This window comes from Melospiza melodia, chromosome Z (assembly GCF_035770615.1).
Source record: "Melospiza melodia melodia isolate bMelMel2 chromosome Z, bMelMel2.pri, whole genome shotgun sequence".
Taxonomy (NCBI): Eukaryota; Metazoa; Chordata; class Aves; order Passeriformes; family Passerellidae; genus Melospiza; species Melospiza melodia.
The window spans coordinates 48,969,254-48,987,729 of NC_086226.1; the positions used below are offsets into that span (position 1 = coordinate 48,969,254).

Below are 18,476 nucleotides of genomic sequence, written 5' to 3' on the forward strand. Positions count from 1 at the left end.
TTGCACAAATGGTGCTCCAGATGTATAGCTGCTCAAGACAGCCCAAGGCAACAATTTTGATCAACTCTAATGTGATAAAATGCTGCAGGGAAAGTGCAGAAACATGTTTACATCAGCCTTTAATTAAACTGTTGTTCACTTCCAAAGAACCTTAGGAAACACTAATGAGACTTGAGTTTTGGCAATTTCCTCATCAAAGCAAAGACCCTCTTCCTCTGTCTAAAGCAGCTTGCCATCCAGGCAGTTCCTGGATGAGTGTCATCTTGACTCAGCACTTGGCAAGCCACTTGTAAGGAGAACTCAGCTGGAACCAAAGAGTGACCCAGGGCAAGTTTAAACATCCACCTGCCCATTTCTGGGCACCTGACCTACTTTCTTGATCACCACCACAGCATAGCAGCTTCTCTTTCTTGCCGATGAGGGATGCTTATGAGAAGAGCTAGAAGATTCCATAAACAAATAATGAATATATTTCAATCTTTTAATTCTATAAATCTTCTTATTAGTATATTTTCTACTGCTTGGTTTCACAAACCTTTTTGTACAAGGTACACTCTTGCAAACAGCAATCTGTAAAGATTTATTTACACCTCAGTAGTGTAGCATCACTTCCAGAGAAAGTAAGATAAACCCATATTCAGCTTACAGTATTTATCACTGTCATGAAGGACAAAAACCATGGAGTCCATAGCACCACTGTCAAGCTGTAAGAGGCATCCTTCCTTGCTACAGCTTTAAATGAACTTCTCTTTCCCAGAGGCGGTACTTGGAATGATTTCTGGTGGCAGGATACACTACACACATCACAGCTAGCTTGACCTCAGTCTTCACCTCATCCAATAGGTACTCTTGTGAAGCCCATGAAAACTCCAGTAAAACTTTGAATTCACTTTGGATGTCTGTATAATGACAAGAAATCTCACCATGGTCAGGAGAATTTGTTTTGCTTTACACCTGCACATGTGAAGAAGGCGCAGAGCCACTTTGCACAGGCAAAACCAGCGTCACCAATTTTTCTGATAGCTCAATATGATTTCCTTTAACATCGTGTATTTCTCAACTGTGCATTTTAATAAGGCACCTAATACTGAATACTGACAGCTGAGTGACTTTAAACCACAACCACCTCTCCCTTATTGAAAAAAGGCTTTGTTATATCTGCCCCAAACATTTGGCACTGGAGCTGGATGAAAACTAAGGAGCATGAAAATAAAAACATTTTAATTCATTTATCTTCTCAACAAAAGGATGAAAAGGAGTGGGGACACATTTTTTTATGGATATGTGAATAAATATGAAAGAAAGATAAATGTGTCTGAACAGCTGGATGTTTGAGATACTTGATGTTTGTAACGAAGGCTGGCTTAGAGATCCTGTTCTATACCAAACAGAAACCAGACTCTGCAACTAGCTCATCCCTTTTACAAATCTGTGCCCTAATCCTTGACTTTTTGGTGTCTCATTCCACTTCACTGTAAGTGTTATTTTGGACCAGAGGTAGGCCTCTTAAAAATTTATCTACTTCCATGAAAAATTCTGGTAATTGACATTCTCCAGAATTAAAAATCAACAAAATAAAACAGAACAAACAAATCATGGTCAATTCCATGCTATGGATTTCTGAGGCATATTTTAACAATTCTCAAGGTGAGCTTTGGCACTCACTTTTGTGAGAAACAACAGGGTCATGCAGCTGCATGCATACTGCTTAGCAGCTGAGAGTGTTCTGAACTTTAGGACCAGGGTCAAGGTTTGGAAAGGTTTGGAGCTGTTCACTTCACATTCAGAAGACTGATCTGTTTTACCTCACATTTTAAAAACTGATCTCGGTTTTACTTTTACTTCTGCATCAAGTGTGGAAAACCATTTTACATATGAAAATTTTATACTGGATTAGAATTTTTCAGTGTATGATAAACTCAGACTTGATAAACTCCCATTTTCAAATCAGCCTACTTAGTGCCAATGTTATTTTCACAGGCACACCTCTGATATTACACAATCCAGTCTACCAGACTGTGACACCTGTTTTCCCATCAGGAATCATGCCCAAGGCTAATCAAATACTCTGTTGTGCTATTATGTCATTTCACAACAGATAAACCATTTCAATGTATCATCTTTTGAGATTTGTATTTAAAACCCAAGAAGAGAAGCTAGACTAGAATTTCTAGTCAACTTAAGTATTGTAAGCTGTCAAGAAAAACACTAAAACAATACTGTAATTCAGAACAACAACAGCAAAATGAATAAATTAATTGCAAAAGCAACTGAATTATTTATTTTTCCATTAGTCATATAATTAATTGCATTATTTTATTTTGCTTTGCTCTTTAAGTAGTAATATACGTAAGAGAAGAAAGTGATACAAGAACTTCCAGACAACTGAAATAGAAAAGTCAGAACCCTTTTGATGGAGCAGACATTTCATTCTTCTCATCCTTAACTACGTGAACTTGAAGAATGCTGTACTCCATTGCCAACAGTATCATTCTGTGGGCTGTGTTTACCTTGAAGATTTTCTTTACCTCAGCAGAAAGGGGTTTGGACAAGAGACAGAAGGGTTTTACCTACCTGCCCTTACACCTCCCAGCATACAGGGTGAGGGTGGATATAGGGAGGCAGGGTGGAAAACTCAGGCAAATCCCTATATGAATGAATGTAGGACACTCTTTGCTGGTGTTTGTGACTGTATAAAATTGGACAACTGAAATTTTCCATTGCATTACTGACTATCCTACGTTTTATGGACAGAAAGTAGAACTCAGTGCAGTTCCTGTTTAAATTATATGCACTAGCTTTTGGAAAGTATAATCTAGCGCATGGATATTTAAACTAAAGTAATTGGGAAACCTGCATACACATTTCCCCAATTTTTTTTTCAATTTTAACAGAACACTATTTATAAAATGGGGGATGACCAAAGCTATGATGGTCAGATTGAATTAATATTGAATATGTGAACACTAAAACTTTCCCCATCCCAAAATAATTTCAAAAAATGTCCACCTATAGGACAGGACATACGGACCTAATCCCATAACTGTTGTTTGACAAGATCATATTACATGTAGGTAATTAACTGCCATACTGAAGAGATGTATGTCTACGTAAACCCACAGCTATTCCCACCAAGATTAGGCTGAAACTATGGTACACTGTCCTGGTAAAGGCTGTGGGCAGCAATTCTTCATTCTCATCTATAAACACACCTCACCACTTCTCACCAGGAAGTAACAGTAAAACACCCAGGGAAGGTTTATAATCAGCACGACTATGTTACTATAACTGCCCTGTTTCCTGGGAGAAGAAACATACCTTTTTTCCCATGCATTGACCTTCTAGATAAAGCCGCCCAGCCTTCCTCACCTTTCCTCATCCTCATCTCATACCAGAAATACTGTCCTGCTGCGAGACCCCCAAGCTGCAGGTGCCATCACGGAGATCACTGGGATCTGGGATGCTGCTGTTGGAAGGAGGTGAGAATACCTCCACCCCCTTCACAGTGACCCCCAGGGACCAGCTGCACCTCTGCAGCCTCTCCTGTCTCACATCTTCCTACAACTGCAGACTCAGTTCATCCAACCGCTTCTGTATCAACACAGCACATCGGATGTTGTATGGCAAGTACTTGGGACTAGCAGAGAGCTCAGGCTACCTATTAAACACGGAGTAGGTGCTGCAAGTAATGGGGCTGACTTTGGAAACAGTGATAAAAGACGTCAAACCAAAAATACTGTGTTGCTAGAGCAAATATATATACCATCACTAAAAAGGCCATTGCCATAAAAAAACCCCTTAAGCAGCTCCAGTGTATTTCAGGTACTTGAGTACTTTTTTGTTTATCTTTACACTTCAGAAATAGAGTGAGCCATTTAATCTTCTATGAATCACTGTTAAGAGGTGTGATTCATGTACACAGCTGTGATAGAAGAACATTGTGGAAGAATGAGAAAAATGTTCCTAAAAAACCAAAAAAGTTATGAAGACTTTGGAGTACATTTTAGTCATTTATTAAGTTATCCTACAGAAAGTCATCCAGACTTCAAGGAAAAATGTACAGCTGTAACATTTCATTAAGATTGAGACTCCAAGGACCTTGGCCAGAAAATAAAATCAATACTGTAATCATAACTGCCAAAGTCACAAAAGTATTTCCAGTTTCTAATGCAATAAGATTAAACGGCTATTTGAGATAAAATAATGTGATGGAATTTGATGATTTAGAAGCATTCAGATTATGAAATCTTTTTATTACTATTATCTAATGGTTTCTAATGGTAACAGTTAGGAACATTTTAAGAGTTGTGCAACATTAGTTGTTGATCCTTCTGGAGAATGGTTTTAAAAATCATTAAATCAAACTGAGATATACTACTTTGATCAAGTTTGATACAGATTGTTGGAAAGTAGTAAAAAAGTACCTTTTCAAATATATCTATGCATAAACACAGAAGCACAGAATATGTGAATGAAGAGAGGTGCCCAAAAAATGACAATACCTCTTCTTTCCATAAATGACATTCTGCACCACATACGTTAAATTATGCAGAGTTAGACATACCCTTTAAGTTCTTAAAAGAAGTGATCCGTTTCAAAATACTAAATCTCTTATTCAGCAAAATTGGAATAAGAAAATTACACATAATAGCTCCAGGGACAAATCTTGCATTAAGACATTCACTGTATCACTCATTTCAATCAAAGGATGTCTACTATCCAGATAACAGGATGTTGCCATGATACAAAATTCATCACAGGATAATGGCCATGAATACAAGAAAAATTCCTTTTGCACTAACATGTTTCATTGATCAATATGGAGACCTTGAGGTATTCACCTCACTAATCACACATAGAAAACATTAAGTAATAGCTCTTTCCACAATATATTGTCAAAAAAAAAAAAAAAAAAGACAAAGAATCTGTAATGAGATTTTTTACAGCAACTTTATTGAGCAAATAACAGTCATTTCCAGGAATGCAAAAAAAAAAGCAAACCTTTTTTGTATGCTTCCTATTGCATCTCCAACTATATTTGTCCTTCTGTTTATATTTCTAGACACTCTTCATTCAGTTGGAAACTTAAGTGTTCATGGGCTGAAGGAAAAGTCAGGTCTCTGCTCTGCCCAAAAGAAAAACTTCCTCATCCATTATTCTGAACACTTGAAGATACTTATGAACAGTTGTAAATTTGTCTAAATCGATTTTAAATACAGAAAAACTGATATGATCTTTGTTGCTTTGTTTTTTGAAGGCAGCATAAACGTATCACTCTCAAGAATGCAGGATGTCAATTTTCTTGATGTACGAGCAACTTACTCATTCTAAGGTAACATTTTTGCCATCCTGTTCATAGTATGCTTTCCTTTCTCTGTATTTTCATTAAATAAACATCTGGGAGATCCTTCACCTATTTTTCCATACTTAGTGCCTTTCAACCTTTAAGTGTTTTTCATCTTTATAAAAATAACTTTTGACTTATTCCAGGTACCAGCAGCTTTTCTTGCAAAATTGTCACTATAGAAAACAAAAGCGAACCAATTCCCTATTGATCTTGGATTTGTTTAAACTATCCCAACATTTGACATTATTTTTAAGAAGCAGGCTAAGTTCATGCACTGAACTCTGCCAACAGTTCCTCTTTTTTCTGCAATGAGGAAGAACAAGGAGGACTCAAATACTTGAACTCTTCCTTGTAAGGCTGTTGTTTGTTACCATGATGCCATTTTCAGAGGCACAGTGGCCAACAGGCTCACAGAAGCCATGGCTAAGAGTTTACTCTGGAAATACACTTTGAGAAGTTAGTCTTGGTGAAACATATCTCTTGTTTTACAAATGTGAAGTTATGAAAATTTACCAAGTGGTAGTATTTGATTACAGTGCTGAAAATAATCCTATCAGACTAGTCAAAAACACATAAAATTATATGTAATACATAGAGATACAGAGATATGAAATGCATGTGTACGTGTGTGTATACATTGTTTAAAAAGTATTTTGAAATAAAAATATACAAAGGTAGAAGCAACAAGCTACTAATAAGACAGAAATTGCTTTCAAATACACTTTGACATGGAAAGATTTTGAAAATTCAGACTAAGTCAAAACACAAATAGCATTTAACAGATATTCATCAGGTAAACCTTTGCAAAATGAATTGATCTGTTAGATGGAGAGTGTGTTTCTAAAGTATTAGCCCTCAGAAGGAGCACCAGGAGCTGGAAAAAATCCTTTACCCTGTCCAACACAGGATACCAAAATGCCAAGGTGCTCTGTTACTGTTCTCAACTCCTGGACTACATTAACTACTTCCTCTTTTAGTTCCCTCACTTCAGAAATGAGAACATCCATCCTCGACTGTTGATGAGAAGAAGACCCGAGAAAGAAGCAGTGATCAGGAAGGACCCCAATGGGGAGGGAGTTTCCAGTGGATGGGGAGAAAGAAAGAGGGGACAAGTGTCCAGAAGAGGAGTATCCAACAAAGGGTGTCGGGACCTGAGAAGTGGAGGGTCCAACAGATGCTGGCCAAGCAACAGGTGAAGGCTGTCCAGCTGTTTCAGTTTTAATGGAATGATGGCATCTTGGCTCTTGACTGTTGGTAGAGGTGGGTGAGGTGTAAGAGAATGAACATGATGAAGAAACTGTAAAATTAAAATTCAGTTCATTGTATATTGATATTCAGTATTTCCAGACACCTGACTACTATGGAAATCCACATGAATCTCTCCACTTTTGTAATGAACAGTGTGCATTGATGACAACTGTTATATTTATTTCCAATGTACACAGTGTTGTAACACTATAACAGTAAAACAGATCTCAAGGACAAATACAGAAATTGTCTGAAATTATGTTAATGAACTTTCCTAAGCCAGCTTTCAAAAAGGATGCCATAGATGGGAACACTGTCCTTCTCTTTTCTGATATTTCTGTTTCCTTACAAGTTAAGAAAAAAAGCATCTAATTTACTTGCCAGTCAGTAAATCAAGATGTTCACCAACAGTTATTAGCCTATTAATCCTAAAGATCCTTTAGCCACTGCACCAGTCACAAGAGTAATTTTAAGTTTTTAGTAACTTCCTCTCCCATATTTTGTGAGGGAATTTTTATTTTTTTTACTGCATAAAATTTCTAAATTGCTCAAACACTCATCAATTTTACTCAGGCAGAAACTTACATCTATCTCACAAAATATTACTAGTGCAGGAACTTAAAATTTTGTTTGATATGGAAACAGCAAAGAATTCAGTAACAGCAACCTGGAGAAAGGAAGACTGGGAGAGATCTACAGTAAATTAGTTACTAGACTTAGAGGTATTTCTAACTGATGGAGATTTAAGACATGATCCAGACATTATTGAAGTTATTCAGGCATCCAGTTGGAAGAAACAAGCCACAAGAGAGAAAAAATAACTTGTACAAAATCTGACAGAAGACACAGCAATTGAAATCCCAATTGTCATGTTAGGGCTCAACTTCTAAGTAATGCTGGATTCTCAGAGATGACTTTTCCCTTTCTTGGGCTGTAGGATTTTTGGAGGACAGTTAGTTACTTGAAAGGCTAATGGCAAAAGTCTTGGGAGAAATCTCTGCAGTTACAAAACTGCCTATTTGCACTACCAGAAAACCTCAAACCTGTTTCAAAAAATCACACAAATAGAAGCATATTTTTAGCATTTCAACATAGCAAAAAATAATGGCAAAAACTACAGAATCTTCCCACATTCACTGGATGTCTCCAAAATAAAAAACAACACTGTCATTCCACAGTATTTTTTTAATCTGTTTTTGAAACAGTTACACATACTCTTGTGGTTACATATATTTTTAAAATAGTCAAAAACTTTTTTGCAAGCCAGTGGAGCAAATCTCCAGGACAGTATCATGGCTTAATAAGATTTTCTTTTTTTCTATAAGGGTCAATAATCCAACTTCAATAAATAAAAATGTTTTAAAACTTGTTTTCATGTTAATTTGGGTTAATTAGAGAGGACTAATATTTTTATATCAGATTGGTAACATAATTCTTTGTGGATTTTTTTCTTACTAAGTCTATGCCATCTATAAAGTTACTAATTTTAGGGTACGCTTGCTTATTTCTGCCCAGAGTTACAACTTCAAAGAAACAGCTCCCCCAAAACAGACTATAAAGCGCAACATCTGGAAATCTTATCAAAACACTTTTGGAAGTACTATGACAGGAAGACAGTTAACAGCAAAAGGACAGTCTGGAGTTTTACAACTGAAAGCAGAGTCTGGCATGAGCAAATATTTTACTGTAACTAGGCTAGATTTCTTTTTCTTACTTCCACAAATGCTACATCCTGACAACACCACAAGTACTCCTATATTCATGTCCCCAACCCTCATAATGCACACCTGCACAGAGAAGTTATAAAACCTATAATGAATACAACAAAATCACTCCTCTCCTAAACTCTTCTTACGTACTAAACTATGATTTTTTTTTTAGCAATGGAAAGCTAATCTAACTCATTTCACCCCACTGCAAAATTTTCCTCTGTCCTGTTTTTAATTTCAGTATATTTCTGTGTTGCCCATTAATTTCTGTCTCATTCTCTCTATCAAAACTGTTAGAATGCCCCTCAGACACCTAGGAAAATCCTAAATATTTTATTCAAATATGTTTCAGATGTTACTGTTTTATTACAACTTCCAGTTCCAAACTACCACTCATGACATTTCTGTTACTTTAGAAATATTTAAATAAAGATGTGAAAAGCCTTAATGATAAAAGAGTCTTTCAAAACTATGTAATTTCAATTTCTATGAAAATACTTTACATTTAGACATGGTGATGAAGAAACTAAACTTATTTCATTTCAGAAGTTAAAAATCTCTCTCTGTCAAGTCCAAAACTGAGACAATGAAACTGAAATTAACCATGGTATATTTTAGTATCAACACTATTCCTGATGTGGTCTCTCTTAGAAAAGTTAAAATTGCATTTGCATGGTAGAGAAGCTATTTACCCATAAACATGATATCCAGAGACATATTTATTTGTGGGTACTGTGAAATGATTTGCATTTTTGGTGCTGATGACCTGTGGATACTGCCTGAAGAAGCAATCCGATGTGGCCACATGATCATTCCTTCTTGACACTGGATAAACACAAATGTGATCCCAAAAGTCCTATTTCTTTTTCATTTATCCTAACCTCATATAACACACAGATTTACATAGATAAAAGAGAAATAACACAAGTGAGATCTTTGGCATAGAAACCACCTCCAAAATTTACTTATATTATCTTTGTGTTTGCAGGCATATGGAAGCAGAAAATAGATTTTAATAAATACAATATCATGATACAACATCTGTGTCTGAAAGGAGCTTTTACACAGATGCATATAAGTAAATGAATCATCATAGAATATCCAGAGCTGGAAAGGACCAAAAAAGGATCACCATAGCCCTACTCCTGGCTCTGCACGGGGCAGCCCTGAGAACCATATGTGTGTGAGCACTGTCCAAATGCTTCTTGAACTCTGTCGGGTTGGAGCTAGGCCCACTTCCCTGAGGAGCCTGTTCCATTCACCCTTTGTGTGAAGAGCCTTTTTCTAGTATTTAACCTAATCTGTCACTCCTTTGGGTCGCACCATTAGTCACCAGAGAGATTAAATCAGTGCCATGAAGATGATATCCAGCCTCTAACAAACTAGCAGCAGAATAAATATACCAGGAGCTGCCCCACACTCCTTCCCACTAACCCTGGGCACCAAGGGTAGGGATTGCTTATCACTTACTACTTATGGTGTTTCTGCAGCAGCAAATAATCTCAGAAAGTGATCAGAGGCAAACATAACTTTTTAGGGGCAAAATGCTTCTAATTCCCCCAGTACAATGCTTTTTGCTCTGGACAGTGCTGCATGTGTGCCTCTGCAGGAATGGAAGAACATCTTAAGGATGGAAAAAAGAAAGTCCATAATAGTGACTTAAAGGCTATCTCTCTGACAGGAAACTGGTAAAATTTCACTAAGCCCATTATAGCGGGAGGACAGGACATTCAGGGAGGGATGCAAACTCCAGGAAGCAAAACACCCTGATTTAAGTCTTTTATCTTCCTCATATTGGAGTTCCCTGTTTTATGGAACATATTAAAAGATATTTCACTCCAGAAATCTAGCTACCTAATGACACAGAAATTAAGTAAAGGTTCATTGTAAATACACGTCAAGCAATTTAAATCATAACATTATTCACTACTGATAACTGCAATGCAAAGTTCATACAAACATAAACAAATCCAGTGTTCATGGAAAATAATTCTTTGCAGAATGATTCAAAACCTAAAATGCAGTTGAGATACTTGAGAACTATAAAGATCACCTGACAAAGGCTCTGTCAGCAGGACTTGCACTCAGGAGTCTATTTGGCAGAGTACTTCCCAAAAGCCCTTACAGCTCACTCAGCAGGACAAAACTACATTTCACAAATGGGGATACATGTCTTCCCTACAAACTATAAAAAATAATTTATCTAGAAAGTAAAAAAATTATTTGAGGTATGGTCCAGTCTTTTATGAAGAATTTTAATACAGTTTCATGGCAAAACAAGTAGCATTCACAGAGAAAAATATTTTGCATAAGGAGGAAGAATCTGGATGGCAGATCTGCTATTTATACTGTTCTTAGATTATGCAAAAGCACAGGCAAGCTTCTTTTTAAAAAATACAAAAGTGAATGCTTCGAACAGTCAAAAGTAAGTATCAGAGGCTCCCTAAGAAATGACGTAAAAAAGAAATTATTAATAAAAAAACTAGTTAACACTGAGTGAGAAGAACAGCCTAATGGAAAGAACACAGACAAAAAGGTAGGCAAAAGCAGATTAAAATGAGACCCTCTATAATAGAAATGTGAAAGTTTGGCAACTAAAAGAAATAACAGTCAGATGTTTCCTTGCACATGGAGATGAAATAGGAAACTTAGCAGGGGGGAAAAAGAGAGTTGGGGTTTTTTTGGTTGGTTTGTTGTTGTTGTTGTTGTTGTTGGGGTCTTTTTATTTTGGGGTTTTTTTGTTTGGTTCTTTTTTTGTTGTTGTTTTTTTAAGAAGAAAACAATACAAAAATGAGGTAAGACCAAAGGGTCACTCAGTTGCGGAAGAACTGAGACCAATGAGCAGCAGTCGATGTGAAAACTAAGCACAAATATTGAAAGATTCCCAAAGGAAGGAGCTGTGTGTCTTTTTAAGTATTTCCCTTTTACATACTATGCTTTACATGTCACAGTCCCTCCAGACAGGTGCAGTACCTCAGCCACAGGATCCATTAACCAACACTGTTCAAATATATGAGTTTAAACACATTCTCACATAACAAAGGGGAGGGGACAAAGGGGAGGGAACTGCACAGGCACCTAGGTTTATAAAACATCAAGATAACATGAGAAAGAGCTATGACAATTGATTTCACTCTTTTGACTCTTGATTAATTTCACTCTTCTTCTCCACAGTAAGCATGTTTGTTGCTTTGGATAACCCAGAACATGCCACTACTTACCAATCCCCTCAGAGTCCCACAGAGCTACATGTGGGCTCTTCAGAAAAAGTCTATTGAATCTAATCTGAGTCACATGGTAGAGACTAAATGTCCATGCCATGGTAGTAAAGAAATGGTGTAATCTTACGTTTTAGTAATCATATTAAGGAGATATTTTGATTTCTGAAAGCACTGGACTCCAAATTCTACTAGGATGATCATGGCACAGACTATATCAAGTACCTCATTTGTCACATGTCTTTTCAAACAATAATGCTATCACCAGATAGAAAAGCCATTACTGTTGCTGTTGTTGTTATTATGTATAAAGAATAATGTTGTTTATGGTGGTTGTTTATACAATATCCTGTTGGTTTTAAATACATTTACAAAACCAGCAAATACATACTCCACACAGAAAAAAGATTCTTCTAAAAAGCCATCATTTTATTGCAGCAATGAAATGGTTATATGAGCATAATTCAAGTAAAATAACTCCATGCTACTCACCTTGATCTCTTTCATGCCATGTCCTACTTCCTGCAGCAGGTGAATTTGGAGAAGGATAGAAGTCTCCTGTGGGGCTTGGCTCCATATTTTCATCTATGGAGATAGTTTTGGGTCTTTTGCTGTTGAAGAATTGTGAGATTTTTCAGTGAATATAATACTCATTTAGTAGTGGTATATAAACTACCAAAGCCAAAAAAGCCAACAAAAACCCTGGATATTACAACCTACATTACCTTGACAGGCAATGTTAATAATACATGATGCAGGTACGCACTTGTGCCATTCACATGACTAAATATTTCAAAGATCACATGAATGGGTAACATAACAGTCCACAGCATTTCATGGAGAATAAACCAGTTCCTGTAGCTTACAAAAGACAGATTGTGTCATGAAGCTACTAAACGCTATGCAAGAACCATGAAGTGAAGCAAGTCACTGGAAAGTGTTACCAATAATGCCAAGGTTGAACAGGAACTTTTGTGAATGTGGTAATAAGGAAAAAATATACTTTACTGCATTTCATCAGGTCAAACTCCCAAACTTTTCAAAGAGGGCTAGTTTGAAACAAACACTTTTCATTTTTGACTAGTTTAATTAAAAACAACAAAAGGCCCAACAATATTTCAAGTCACACCATATAAAATGAGGCAGAACTTCAAAATAGTGAAGGAAAGTGAATAGCAATATATACTGAACCTGTGTTTACTGACTGCCAAAGAAAACAAGAATAAGGTTTTAATGGTGTGGTATTATTATTATTATTGTTGTTGTTATTATTATTACTGCTGCTACTACCACTGCTACTACTGCTACTACTACTACTACTACTATAACTGCTATTGCTACAGTATGATAATTAATCCATCTATTCTAATTAATCCATCAATTTCCAAAATGCATTTGGTATACTGCCAAGCTGAAAATATGATAGAATGAAGTACAGGAATATGAGCAAAATAAATCAGAAGAATCAAGTGCTGGTGGAAGACCAGCACCCTGATACCTCAGCACCCTGATAGTCCTATTAAGTCCTGTCCCATTGTGTAGACACTTCCTGACTGACTGGGGTGCAGAAATGTGGGGCAATGACAGCTCCTATAGTGCTTGTGATTTCATGGTATAGCAGGCAGTTTCAGAAAACCAAGGGGCCCTAGGGGTCTCACAGACACTACATGATCTGGAAGCCAGGAGGAGGGCACAGCAGGGCACAGCCCTACATTCATGGGCCCACCAGCTGTCCTAAGGGAGGAAATGAGACCTTTTCTTCAGAGATGGGAGAAGGGAGCATGTTGAACAAGGGGGAAGTCAGTCCCTCAGATTAAATCACCTGTAGCAGGCAAAGGGAGACTCTTGAGAAAAATTAACCTGTAACTATCTCACATGCTCCTCCTTCTTTCCAGCCTGTTGGGAAATGCTGCCTGAAGAATTGAGGCATGAAACGTATTTGCATGAGCTGGGCTGTTACGGATGAAAACCTCTTTATATACCTGTTCTAGGACCTTTTCTAGAGGAAAGAGTATCTGTCCAAACATATCTTGCAAGACGAAGGTCCAAAAGGGAGCCTTGAAAGACAGCCCTTCTTCCCCCACAGCCACTCTGAGCCGGGCCAGCATGCTTCCAAGTGCTGGACCTTCCTGCAGCTCAGCAGCACTTTGGGGATGTGTAGCTGTCCTCCTGGCAAAACCAATCAGTGGGCACCTCAAATCCTGAAGAAAGCTTCCACCATCTTCAATGTCATGCAAGATGGCAGGCAACAATGACAACATTTCAAATGACAAAATTTATAATTTACAAGTCTGTACAGAGATTATGGTGACATACATAAGTAGCTAGCCTCACAAAATCAGAGGAAATTAACAAAGCAGTTGACTGTTGACAGCATTTGTGAATTGCTTGTCCTACACTATTAAACATGGTTCACATTAGCACTTATTTCAAGTTTTTACCTGCTTGGTGGAGAGGACAAGGACCTCTGTAGGTTTACACCCGAATTCATATCATGGTAATATGGCTGGCTCGGAAGCTCTCCAATTGGGAAGTTTACTCCACTTCCTTGGGTTATGGGTGCTGAAAAACATATCATCATAAGAAGTCAGAGATAATCTTTTATCTTTTTAGCTATATTTTCTTTTTTAACACTTGGGAAAATATCAGGATGTTACTACAATTTTCTGCCTCTTGTGGAAACCAAGTACAGACAAGTTGCACTAATGATTATGTATCTAAAAAGTGAATTGTCTTCTGTAGTATTGACTTAGCAGTTGTGCAGACAGAATACATTTATTTTATAAGAGATAACATGGAATCAACAATATGGAAAAGATAATACAAACCTCAAGCACTATAATGAATGAGGCTGGGTTTATGCAGCTAGTATTATTTATTAAAGAACTGAAAAAATGGAAATAAGAAACCTGGATAAACACTAATTCCTTTTCCTTAATGTTAACTCTGCTGTATTAAAAAGAGCCTGCTGTGTTGACAGCCTGGTTTTCTGCCTTCTTTTTCTTTTGCCCAGTGCCACGTATTCTGCTTTGCATATGTACACCTACATGCAAATACACACAGTCAGTGTTACCTTCACCTCCTTATAGGGTCTGTGTACCACACAGACTCTGGTAATTCAAGAATAAATTATGTATTACATATTGTGGTGTATTTACCTTTGTTCATTGTCTGTGCATTGTGCATTTTAACTACCTTTGGCAGTTAAAAGAATAATTGCACCTTCTGTAATGTATTTGAAGGTTTGTATTTTTCCTGACAGTTTAAGTACAACTCTGTTGTGGCTTGAGGTTAAACAAATGCATGGTAAGATATCCCACAGAAACCACATCCTTTAATGCTTATTATTAGAAGTATATCATGTATAACAGCTCCATAATGCACAGTTTCATAGCACAATTACAATATTGTTTCTTTTTTAACCTGAAGGGCCTTACACTTTAAAATGTACTTAACCACCTGACAACAAAAAGAAAGCTATAATTCACACACCCTCAGCCTTCTAAAACAGCAAAATCATATCTTCAACAGGCACAAGAAAGGATATGTCTTAGCACTGCAGGATTGCAATGCTCACTGTTTTGCTGAAGGATTTAACAAAATTTCAGTTGTTGAATATTCATTTCTGACCACAGAAAATGAAATAACCCATGCCTCTGAAGCCTCAGAAAGTTAATTAAATTCTCCAAGGACCCTGCCTCATTTAACACCTGTGCAAAATATGGACAGACATTTTACAATTTTTGGAAGCCTCTTTTACTTTTTCCTCACCTCACCAGAAAAGTGATTTTTCTGGACCATTCAGTCTTTACAATGTTGTATCATCACTGTGGACACTTCTACACTTCTACAACTTTCAACTATTCTTCTTTACTTCCTAATGAAGTCTTGAGAGAAATACTTTAATAGTGTTGATAGTAAAGGGAGAAAAGAAAGGGTCAGGAAGCAATACAAAATGAAAATGTGGACGTTTTATGCTATACTATTATAACAACTGTTAGATGCCAACAAAAGAGACCTTCTACTCTTTTTGGTTTTTTATTCTGCAGTCAAAGCTTCACCTGTACTTTTATATTTAATATTTATGAAGATTTTTACATGTTCATGTGTGTAATATTTCTGATGGCAAAACAAGACAATGTAATTAGAAATTCAGTTACAGCCAATGCTAAGACTAAAAGAAACACAAATATTTCATACACTGTTGATCATTCTTTATATCCATTCTGTGATTTTTAACAGTTGCAAATTTAAAAAAAAAACTAAAGGAATTATCCGATCTTTTAGCAATACCCAAGGATGTGCAGGGCATCCTTAAAAAACTTAAGTCTAACAATGGAAGGTTTAGCTACATATGGTAATTTTATTGAAACATCAGACCACTAGGTGTGCAGAGGGAGTTTTAACAAATTGATTCCATCTTTAAATATCAAAGAGATAGAAGACCGATTTGTTTTATTACAAACATGTGCAAGATGGACTGTAATACTGTGGTAAAATATATCAAAATTGTGCATTGGTATAAGCACTTCCTATGCATCTTATGTCTTGTGGAGAAAAAAGTTCAAGGAAAAAACCTTCACTTGATTATAGGAGGCTTTCGAAACAATTAAACACAAATGTTAACTTACTTCTTGACACCCTCACAAGCTCTGACACGTTGAATACTCCAGATTTCACAAAACTGTCCTCAAGGTACACTGAAAAAGACCACAGAACCATAGTCAGTATAATGAAAAGATTAATAAATAACTGTAGATAGATTTATACACCAGCTAACAATGGTATTAACAGAGTCACAGAACAATAATACAAGATCAAAGTGCATCCAAAACTGATCACAGGATCTAATGTGAGTTGAAACTGAGGGTAAAAAAAGTGCAAAAAAGTCTTAAGGATCTGTGATAGAGGAATTTTTAAAAGAATATGAAAACTAACAAGCAATATACTTAGTCCCTAGCTATCCATCCAAAAAGTGTCTGAAAGCTAGTTTCTTTTACTAGTATCTGGAAATTTAAGCTACTATTGAATTACAACCAGTATCAGCTGGATAAGCAATATCCTCACAGAGCAGTCCTGTCCTTGCATATGTTTCTGCTAAAGAGATTTTTACTTAACTCTCACCTTGTTGATTGGGACTTTGCAGTACAGCCTGCATTAACAAATCACTATCTCTGGGGCAGATGAGGGGTTTGCTACTATTTCCAGGAAAAACAGGAACTGAACAAAGTGGCTGAGCTATTTAGTGGGGTATGTTTTATACAAACGCTGAATTTTATATTTAGAAACCTATGTTTAAGAAAACACATATTATTATTTTGGCCTGTAATCACTTATTCTAAGATAAATGTATTTTATATACTTTCTCTGATGTGAAATTCAGGCATAAGTTGAAGTATTGCTGTGAAACAGGAGCTGATAAGACTTATCTCAGCAGTGTAACTAGTAACCTTATGCAAAGAGAGCCAAGAAACCCATTTTTCTGTGGAAGCCTCACATGTAAAAGCTGTATTAGTGAATTTGAGATTACATAGCATCATGGCCTTTTATAGGTAATAATAACTAGCATTTACAAACAAAAGTATTTAGATCTATACTTGGTGCACATTGCTGCTTCAATAGTGTTACTTTTTAATTTCTTTTCATGTGAGACTGTGCACTAAGAATTTCTTACTGCGGTTACTCTAGTCTCTTTTCTGAATAAACATAGTTTTTTTCTTTTGGAAATAAACTGCCAACTTTCTCTTCCTAATGTTTGAAGGAGCAAAATTATTTTAGATATCTTAACTAACAAAACAAATCAACAAAAATACTGGAATATCTACTGATTTAGAAAACAGTGGTTTGATAGTATTCTCTTTGGATTTCTTTTGGAAATTTCTCCTTTTATGTTCAAGTAATTTAGCAAAAACATGGCCACTATAATCAGAAAAGTAACTATAAAAGCAGTGCACACTACCTGAGAGGTCTGTCCTTCATATATCTGGAGAAACCTCTACTCATTTTCCAGGGTCAAAAAGAGGGCAGACACAAAAAGAGTGGTTTTCCCTGCTGCCTCATCCAGCACCCCTGGTATTATTTACCAGCGCAGGTATAAACAGTGCATCAGAGAGCATTAGCTGAAAGAATAGGAACCCATCCGACCAAGCACATTTCCCAACATCTCTGTTATGCTGTCAGTCTTTCCCAGCTGGGAACCATCCCATGACCAAGCACCACGGGTGTACAGAGCACTGTGGGCCTGTGGGATCATCCTGAACAGTGTTCTGCCAATGCAGTCGTCTTCTCATCTCCCAGTCAATGTCACTTCATACACTATTCCTGCATGTCTTTATTCCCTCTGGTAGCTCTTCAGGTCTCCCTCCCTTTTTAATTCTCTTCCTTTCATACTTCTCTATATCTAATTTTAAACAGATTTTCTCCATATCCATTACTTTTTCCTCTCTTACCATCCTTCACCTGGATATTGCCATCTGCAGTGTCTAAGAACTGAAAGATTTCCCCTTAATTTTCTCTTGCACTGTTTCTCCATGTTTTTTTTGTGTGGATGAAAACATTACATAGCTTCTGAAATATGTACTTCTTTATTTGACAGAACTTGGTATAACCATTTAATAAAAAAATGCAAACAGTAAATTTTTGCTTTTCCTTTCCTCCTCACTTGCTGTTTTTTAATCTAAGATCAAGCAAGCTGGATGAATCCTAGTAATTCCTCAAGCAGTGGCAATCTTTCCCTTCTCTGCTTATTTCCTCCAGCAGGAACAATTTAAAGTACTACATGGAAGGGAGATTTCCAAAGAGAAAATGGTTTCTTGATTTTAGTTGGCTCATAAGTGAAGTGTGGCATAAAGCCAGTGTACAACTATGCAGCCAGCTCTGAAGCTGGTAATGAGACATGACTGAACTCCTCTGCTGTTTATCCAAGCACAACCACTTTGAAGCACAACGACTCTC

The 18,476-nt window shown here is 36.7% G+C and overlaps 1 protein-coding gene across 10 annotated transcripts in view; it reads right to left on the reverse strand.

Annotated features, from left to right (window-relative positions):
* NFIB (nuclear factor I B) overlaps window positions 1-18,476 on the reverse strand; it is a 169,052-nt gene that overhangs the window by 44,688 nt on the left and 105,888 nt on the right. For 9 of the 10 annotated variants that reach the window (XM_063180873.1, XM_063180871.1, XM_063180870.1 and 6 more), the window contains exons 4-6: window positions 16,154-16,222; window positions 13,964-14,084; window positions 12,015-12,133 (exon numbers count right to left, since the gene is read on the reverse strand). In XM_063180873.1, coding sequence (XP_063036943.1) covers window positions 12,015-12,133; window positions 13,964-14,084; window positions 16,154-16,222 — 309 coding nt within the window. Of the gene's footprint in view, window positions 1-5,957; window positions 6,645-12,014; window positions 12,134-13,963; window positions 14,085-16,153; window positions 16,223-18,476 lie in introns of those variants that run through there. The other variant, XM_063180872.1, reaches the window with a different exon arrangement.